Source organism: Anguilla anguilla, chromosome 4 (assembly GCF_013347855.1).
Source record: "Anguilla anguilla isolate fAngAng1 chromosome 4, fAngAng1.pri, whole genome shotgun sequence".
Classification (NCBI taxonomy): Eukaryota; Metazoa; Chordata; class Actinopteri; order Anguilliformes; family Anguillidae; genus Anguilla; species Anguilla anguilla.
This window is the reverse complement of record NC_049204.1, coordinates 31,887,837-31,896,579: the sequence shown is the minus strand read 5'-3', so window position 1 is coordinate 31,896,579 and position 8,743 is coordinate 31,887,837. Positions and strand designations below refer to the sequence as shown.

The following is an 8,743-nucleotide window of genomic DNA, read 5'->3' as shown; positions in this document are numbered from 1 at the left end:
AAAATTAGATATCTTATGTCAACTACTGATGGCCTGTAGTTGATAACCAAATTAATGAACTAACTTATTATAATATTATTATAAGTATGAGTGTACAAACTGAGCAATGTATAGGCTACTGTTAACAGCAGAGAGAACAGGAATTGGCAGCACCAGCAAAACAGTATACCAAACTAGAGAAAGCGTTTTCCAAATTGAAGTTCGCTTACTGTGTGTCAAAGTGTTGTAGTGCTGAGTATGTGCTGTTTAAGGAAGAAAGAGCAGCAACATCTTGCAGATGTGTGAATAGCACAGCACGACAGGAAGGGCGTTAGCATCGAGTGGTTTCCTCTGTAATAGTATCTGTTGATCAAACCAGCAGTGGAGGGAGCGTGTGTGTGTACCACGCAGGTTTTTGTGGTCCTGAAGCTCTGTGTTTCACCCCTGCAGGTTGATGTAGTAAATGGAAACGGGTTCCTCTAGGATGCATGGTTTTTCCGATATTTTTATTTGCGATGCCAAGACAGTTCAGCGAAAGCTATTGTAATAAACTTTGAATTTATGCAAGTAATTAATTAAACGAACAGAGGATCGATTCTCTTATGATTCTTATAAGTTGCCAATTGGCTATAGCCTACTGTAACATAGTTCCTGTGAGATATTTCTAAGTATAGGTTATTTCGAAGGGAGGATTGCCTCATATTGTGAATCTCATTTGGGCTGCGGCTGGTGAGAAACTCGACAGATCTGACCTCGCTTTTGGAGCTTGCATGATCTTGACAGTTCATGTGACTTGGTTTCCGCTGCTTGCTTGCTTCCGCAAATACTAATCCCGGCAAGAGGCAGATAACGATTCCCTGCACATCTTCGAACAAGCACCCTGCTTTAGCGGTCAATTGGGGATGCAAGCCAGCGACATGGTTGCGGGTTCAACCGTCGGTGGTGTGGAGCTTCCGTACCAACACGTCCGCGTGAGTGCACTTGCGATTTAAAGTACATTGGCAATGTTAAAAGTTAGCAGTTGTATGTTTACTAACGATACGAAGCTGCTATAATCTTATTTGTAAATTAATGCTTGCATCATGATAAGTGTAATCAAATGAAAATATATAAAGGAATAAATAAAAAACGAAAGTAGATTTAATATACCGGAAAGTTAGTGTTTGCGATGTGCATCCACAGATCATTGCATTAATGAAACTTAGGGTATTTGCTGTGCAGCATCCACGCGTGGTTTTCTAAGATACGTTTCCAACACTCACAAAATCGACAGCAGAGGTGTATGTTCATCCTGTTACTACGAGTTCACATGTGCACCATTAAAATAACCGGATCGTTTCATTTGCACTGACTGATGGGCAATTTATTTGGCGTATTTATGATCAGATTACAATGGCCATTTATATAGGGCTGGGGTTCCCAAACTCGGACCTGGGGCCGCCTATGTATGCTGGTTTTCGTTCCAAACACTCGCAATCTCAGAATTTTAACACGCTGTTATTTTTTTTTTAATTAGGTGCTTTTCATGTTTAGTGGGATTGCTTACCCTCTTATGCCTCATTATTTCAGAAATAGCTATGTATTGCCATAAATAATTAATTCCCTATGTTTGTGTCGTGCTAATTGTGTTATATTGCATAAAAAGAGGTAAAACCTCAAATTAAAGACGATGGCGATCAGGCTCCTAATTGGTGAAAATGTGGACACCTGCCACTAAAACTAACCACCTGGAAGATAATGAAGATTATGAATTCAAAGACAAAGAAAATTACAACGAGTCAGATCTGCAATGTGTTCATTATATTAAGGTGAAAAAAATATGACATAAATTAAACACGTGTTCAAAAACTTAATTAGGTGCATATTGATTTACCTTTGTCTTTTCATTTGATAAAAAAACGTATCTCTTTTTATGTAATTGTTTGCAATGTAGCACAATAAGCGCATTGTAGCACAATATTTACATAGGAATTGTATTCTTTGGGGAATACAAAGCTATTTCAGACATAATGTGGCTTAAGAGGGTAAATAATCCCTCTAAACATGAAAAGCACCTCATTAAAAAAAATTAGCAGCTTGTTGAAATTATGATATTGCGAATGTGGTTGGAACAAAAACCGGCATACGCAGGGGGACCCAGGACCGAGTTTTGGAACGACTGATTTCGGGTAATTGTTAGTGTGGTCCTGTTAATAAAAATAAGGAATACAAAACCTATAGGCTACATTTTGTGAACCAAATAACTGTTTTAGTTTAAACAAGTATTCAAATTATTCTTATTACTGGAGTATTCAATAATAATTCATATCAAATTGCATAATTGCTACCCTAACTAGTAGAAACACTACAATTAATAGCAGAGGCCTTGCTTGTTCTACCGTCTGATCCAGCTGCTTTCAACTGAAGGCAACTGGTAACCAGTTCATTTCATCTTTAATTATAACTTTACAATGGTTACTAGCTGCACTTAATATTTTACTCCTGAGTATTTTTCCTTTGTCTCTAAGTTTAGAGAAATCAACTGTTGATGGTCAATACTGGAGAATTCTTGTTGGCACTTTTCGGTGAACAAAACAAAAAACGAAACATGGTCCACTTTAGAAAATTATACATTACCATTGCTGTTCGAGGCAGTTGGTTTCTGCACAGCTGCCACCACAGCATCTCACTGAGGTTGAGGTCTGGACTTCGACATTGCCATTCCACAACCCTGATTCTTTTCTTTTTCAGCCACTCAGTTGTAGATTTATTTGTGTGCTTAGGATCATTGTCCTATTGCGTGATCCACTTTTGGACAAGTTTTTGCTGTTGGACAGATGGTCTCACGTTTTCCACTAGAATGCGATCGTACAGTGGAATTCAGGGCAGACTCAATGATTGTGAGGCGTACAGGTCCAGTGGCTTCTAAATCATCACCCCTGTACCACCATTCTTGATGATTAGCATGAGATTCTTGTGGTGATACATGATTTCACAAAACATGGTGTTGTGTATTATGGGCAAACAACTCCAATTTGGTCTCATCTGTCCAAATGACTGTGTTCCAGAACTCAACTTTTGCCTAAGTTGTGCTCAATGGGCCTCATTCACCAACCGTTCTTAAGAAAAATTTTCTTCTTAAAACCCACTTATGCAGTTTTCACGAAGATTCTGACATTCACCAATGTTTTCTTATTTGGGATTTGTTCTTAGGTAAGAACAAAATCTATGCACACTCAAGAGCACACTTACGCACATTTGAGTGCTGACATGTTTGTGCAGAATACTTAGTTATTGCGTTTTCTTCAATTCTACAGTTGTATAATATAGGATTTAAATTACAATAATATTTTTATAATTTATAATATTTTTAAATAATCATTTTCATTATTTTATAAAGTATTAAGGTGCCAGGTTCTGCCTCAGATGGTGGTTGCCTCAGCGCAAGTTCATCTGTAAATAAATGATACATTTTTGGGGGTTTCAATTATGCAGTGTTTGGTCTATACTGCAAAAGCAAATGTTTAAATTTTGAATACAAACTAAGCACTTAGGTAACACTTTTTAAACACATGGACATGCTTAAATAGAGAACTATTATTCAGAGGCGTCACTAGGGGGGTGCGGATCGCATCGGGTGACACCAAAATGACTGGCAAAACATTTTTTGTGCAATGTTTTGTGCAGCGACGGGTTGAAACAGCTAGTTTCTCCGATGCAGTTTACTGCCGGGAACAATTCTGCGGTTTAAGAACACGTCATGAATCTGACGTAGACTTTTCTTAGGACCTTTCTCAAGAACAAATTTAAGAAAAAACTTAGGAAGATATTGGTGAATGAGGCCCAATGATCCTTAGCACACAAATAAATCTACAACTGAGTGGCTGAAAAAGAAAAGAATCAGGGTTGTGGAATGGCCAAGTCTGGTGAGCTCAGAAATCACTAAGGGCCTGGTTGGTCAAGGAAGGCCTCTACATTAGATGACCGAAGAATTCTCACCATAAAGAGGAAAAATTCTCAAACACTTGTCTGACAGATCAGAAACTCTTGGATTCCTGGTTCATTTTTACAAATTTTACTAATAGAACATTTTCAGTCTACACCTGCAGTTCAGTATGACAGCACATGTTCCGTATCAAGCTGTTAAATCTTGGAAAGAGGACCATTTTTAAAGCTGTTTCCCTTGCAAAATATTTTATTGCTTTTATTTTATTCACCATTGAGCTGGGTTTTGCATTGCATAAGGGCATATATGCATTGAAAATAGAGTCTTGGGAGGTGGGGTAGACGTTTGATTTTGATGGTGATGATTGTCTGCAAAATGTCATTCTGTACAGCTGTGGCAGAGCGTAGGAAGAGCTCTCTCTCACTCTCGTTCTCACGTCTGCTCATTTTTCTTTTGTTTGGCTAGTAATGGTGTTAAGATGCCCCTCACCGGCTTCTTCTCCCTGCTGTTTTTCCACCTATGGCTGATGTGGAACCTCTTGACTCCAACATCAAGTCAATCACTGCAGAGACCGTGCAGACTGGTATGTGAGCACCTGACTTTACATTATGGTTCATTCCTGCTAGTACTAAACAGTGGTGCTGGTCACTTCGAACAAGAATATTTTTTGTTGTTTAGTAAAATAGAGCTTTTTCAGTAAAATTAAGGATTTTAAGTAATTAAGTAGATATTTCTTTTTTTTTTTTTCATTTTGGCTATTTGACATTTTTTGATCAGACTATTTCCATATTCATGAGCTGATTTAACATAATCTGTGGGCATTGTATTTGAATATTGATGTACCCGTGAGATTGCATTGCTGATTCTTGCACGCAAGTTAAATTCCGTATCAAAGAAATTGAATGAATTATAATAAATAATGAGAGAAACCTTTCAGGAAGAGAGTGAGGCATGGAGGATCTTGACCTGAGACTTAGGGCAGCCTGACAACAGAGAGAACTGAGCTCAAGTGTTGCCGGGGCATAAGCAAACTTAGTCAGATGGTGTGAAAGTATTCTTTGAGGTGCATTTATTTACCAGAAGTACCTGCACATTTATTTATGTGTGGTGAGACAAAAAACAAGCCACAACACAGGATGGACATAAAAAGCACACATAGACATGTGAATTTAGAAGAGGATGTTCAGTGTTTGTTTCCATCATAGACACTTTCTTGTAAAAATGTCATTACTTTCTTTCAGTGATGATGGCTTACTCCTCATCAAAAATAGGCATGAGTGCCACTAGCTTTTTACTTTGTTTGCAGATTTGGATATAACTTGACACCAAGAAACATTTTTTATAAAAAAGACCTTGTGTCTTGGTCTTGTGCTTATGTATAATTTCTAACTGTGCTTGCTAACTATTTGAGCTTGGTTGTGCAGTTACTTGGCTTGATCAATACTTAAGTGAATCAGCAAATATGGCATCATAGAATTCGTAGCGGTTGCACAATAAGCAGCACAAACTACGCTTGTATTTTTTATGAGTGGTTCTAAGCCTATTCAGAACAGCTAATGTAATCGAATAAATTCAATTTAATTCCTATTCAGACTTCATATCCAGGCAATCTAAGCTACTTTCACCTACTAATTCTGAGTAAAAACTTGTTTAGCAGTTTCCAAATTAGGTATTTTGTAGATTGAATAGTCATTTTTAATTCAAGAATTAATAGTCAAACTGACTGTATATGGAACGTTACATTAACAAAACTAAATACTGAATCATCCCAGTCCGAGGTATGCCTCACATATTACTGTGAAGCATGTGAGGCCATTGATTTGAACAGCAGTGTCTCAGTGTCTCTGGGCTGTTGTAATACCTCTGAGAGCAAAATATACATAATGCATGTTGCAATGTGTCTATGCTTTCTTTTCAGGCTTCACAGATTGCCTTTTGCAACAATTGTCAGCTTTCGTCGGTGCCAAGAGACCTACCAGGCAACGTCGCAGAGCTTCAGCTAAACAACAACAGCATCAGAATGTTGCAGCGTACACATCTCTCCGGTTATCCTGCTCTCCGCATCCTGAGATGTGCAGGAAACCTACTGCACACTATCGAGTCAGATGCGTTCCTCAGCACAAGTCATATAGAGAGCCTCAGTTTGGCTGATAATAACCTTTCTGAAGGATACTTGCAGACTGCCCAGGCCTTGCGTACACTGACCCAGCTGAGGACCTTGGATCTTTCAGGGAATGGGCTTACAGAAGAAAAGGCTTCCTTTGTTCTGGAGAACTTGACCTTGCTAGAGTACTTGTCTCTCTCCAGGAATGTCATGCTGAGATTGGACAAGGACATTTTCCGTGACCTTCACCAGCTCAGGGAACTGAACCTGGAGAGGAATATGCTCTTTGAGATAGATGATGCTTTTGACCACTTGCAGAAACTCCAAAGACTCAATGTCGCCTTCAACAGCTTGCCCTGCCTGGTGAACTTTCAGCTTACTCAGTTGTTGGAACTGAATGCCAGTCACAATGCTATCGAGTGGTTCACCTCCCAGCAGGATATGGAGGAAATGTTCCACTTGGAGACTCTTGATCTCTCAGACAACAAGCTTTACTTCTTCCCTTTTCTGCCCACCCACAGCCACATTCGGAACTTGCTGCTGTCCAACAATAGGGTGAACTTTTATGAGCACCTCACAGACACTGGCACTACTAATTGGAACACCACGGTTGACTTTTTTAATCTAAAGGACAATGCAAGCAATGTGACAGTCAAACTGTGGGATGAGAGTCTTTATGGGGGCATCTCCTCTATGGACCTTCTGGACCTGACTGGGAACCAGGTAAACTACCTCCCTCCGGGATTCCTTGGTAAAATGCAATCTTTGTCAAGACTGAAATTGGGAACAAACTGTTTGGAATCCTTGGACCTGAATTCAGAGGAATTCCCAAGTTCTCTTTATGAGTTGGACATGAGCAATAACAGGCTAACTACTCTCCAAGCTAACCAAAACACATTGCATAAACTGAGCAACCTGACACATCTCTACCTAAGTCTTAATGACCTACAAGTACTCCCTCCCAGGTTGTTCTCTGCCCTGCCTAACATTACGACAGTGGATTTGAGTTATAACAGAGTACGAGTCTGCTCCTTCGAGGAGAACAGCACCACTCCTGAATTCTCTGACTGTGCAGTTTGGAACAACATTATGTCTCTGAGGCAGCTTTACCTGGCAGGGTGCAGCCTTGAACACCTGCCTTCCGCTGCCTTTGAGAGGACACCCATAACACACCTGGACCTCTCAAACAATCCAGAAATCCTCATACGGCAAGATGCATTGGGGGGTCTTGGCAAAACCTTGCAGTATTTAAACCTTGGAAACACAGGTCTTCGCGACTTTGACTTCACTCCATTCCGCCACTTAAAATCTTTAAACATTTCTAGTAATAACATTGCTCAGCTCCCAGGTTCTTTGGTGAGACTTAACCTTAGATTGCTTGACCTGAGGAACAACAGGCTGACCACCATCCCATCTCAGCAGGCTAACATGATTGCCGAAAGGGTTCAGACTCTCTTCCTTGGAGGAAACCCTTTCAACTGCTGCCTGTTGGACTGGTACAGAGCATTTGAGGCAGAAGATGTGATAAATGTCAAAGACTGGGCAGAAGTGACCTGCCATTATTTCACACCTGATGCATACAGAGTGGAACTTATGCATGGGCAGGTGTGTGGAAGCAGCTTTAGAGACCCCAGTGGGATATATATTGTATTTCTTCTCCTTGTGATTGGCACTTCCATAATTATCTTGAAATATAAAAAAGGCATTTTATTTGGTAAAATTAAATATTGCACACACACACACATACGCATACAAGCATAATGTATGAATAAAGAATGAAGTCTGTGTACAACACATAATTGGATGTATCTGGTCTAAGGGTGTTTCTCTTTATTTTATTTTAATTTGATTTAACAGCATATGTGGTTCACACCATGATGTTCCCTAGAGAGGTTTGTGAGTATGTGGCCAAATGTGTGTGTTGCGGCATGAGTGTTTGCACGCAGTACGAGCGTGTGCCATTGCAGAAATCTTGTGATGCAAGAGGTTGCTAAAAGCAAAGGGGAAACATGAAATTTCCTGTTTTGCTTCTCAGCAGTAACTGCCCAGGGCTGTACAGTACCTCAGAAACACGGGTGCAAGGGTTTTCCCTCAAGCCGGATTCACAAATATAGCTAAACCCAAAATAGCACATTCAAGAACTCTACACTACTGTAGAAATTTTCACTGTAGCATTAATGTACCCTTTATAGTTTTCACATCACGATGCACAAGAACAGCCTGTTCTCATAGCAGCAAGCAAACTTCCTGCTTTATGTTCAACAGCAGTCCTGAAGTAGTGGAAATTCAAAACTTTATCAGGTACATGTACTCTGACAGTAATTCCTCTGGTAAAGGATTAGAGGAATGTGTAGAATTTCCATCGATTCAGTCTGAGAAATTGTGACCAGAAAGCCTCGGTGGTTCACCGCGTAAGGTAGTCCAACGTGGTCAGCTTCCGTATCCACAGTGACTGTTCTGAGGCTGCACTATTGAACAGCAATGAGACCAGTATTTCCTTAACCATAATGTAATCCCTTTGTGCAGGTTTGGGGGAGAGGTGGGGAGGGGAGGTGCCGGATGGCTATGTAGAGCAGGTGTACTGGGGAGAACCAGAACGTGCTTGCTGTTTTGCAGGGCGTGCTGACAATATAGCACTCAGGCAAACCAGAGTGTAACCAGAATACCACTGTGGTAGTGTTCTGGGTCATGGCGGTTGAAACAGAGTGACAGAGAAAGAGAGAGAGAAACTGAGG

The 8,743-nt window shown here is 40.2% G+C and overlaps 1 protein-coding gene across 1 annotated transcript; it reads left to right on the top strand.

Moving 5' to 3' along the window:
- Positions 1-354: 354 nt before the first annotated feature.
- nrros (negative regulator of reactive oxygen species) lies at positions 355-7,816 on the top strand. The gene is made up of 3 exons (XM_035415669.1): positions 355-950; positions 4,370-4,487; positions 5,823-7,816. The coding sequence occupies exons 2-3, from the start codon at positions 4,383-4,385 to the stop codon at positions 7,767-7,769; spliced, it is 2,052 nt and encodes a 683-aa protein (XP_035271560.1). The 5' UTR covers positions 355-950; positions 4,370-4,382; the 3' UTR covers positions 7,770-7,816.
- The last annotated feature ends 927 nt before the right edge of the window (positions 7,817-8,743 follow it).

Coding starts and splice junctions, on each gene's coding strand:
- nrros (XM_035415669.1), top strand. CDS start 4,383: ATGCCCCTCACCGGCTTCTTCTCCCTGCTGTTTTTCCACCTATGGCTG. Junction 4,488..5,822: donor TGCAGAGACCGTGCAGACTG/GTATGTGAGCAC, acceptor CTTTCTTTTCAG/GCTTCACAGATTGCCTTTTG.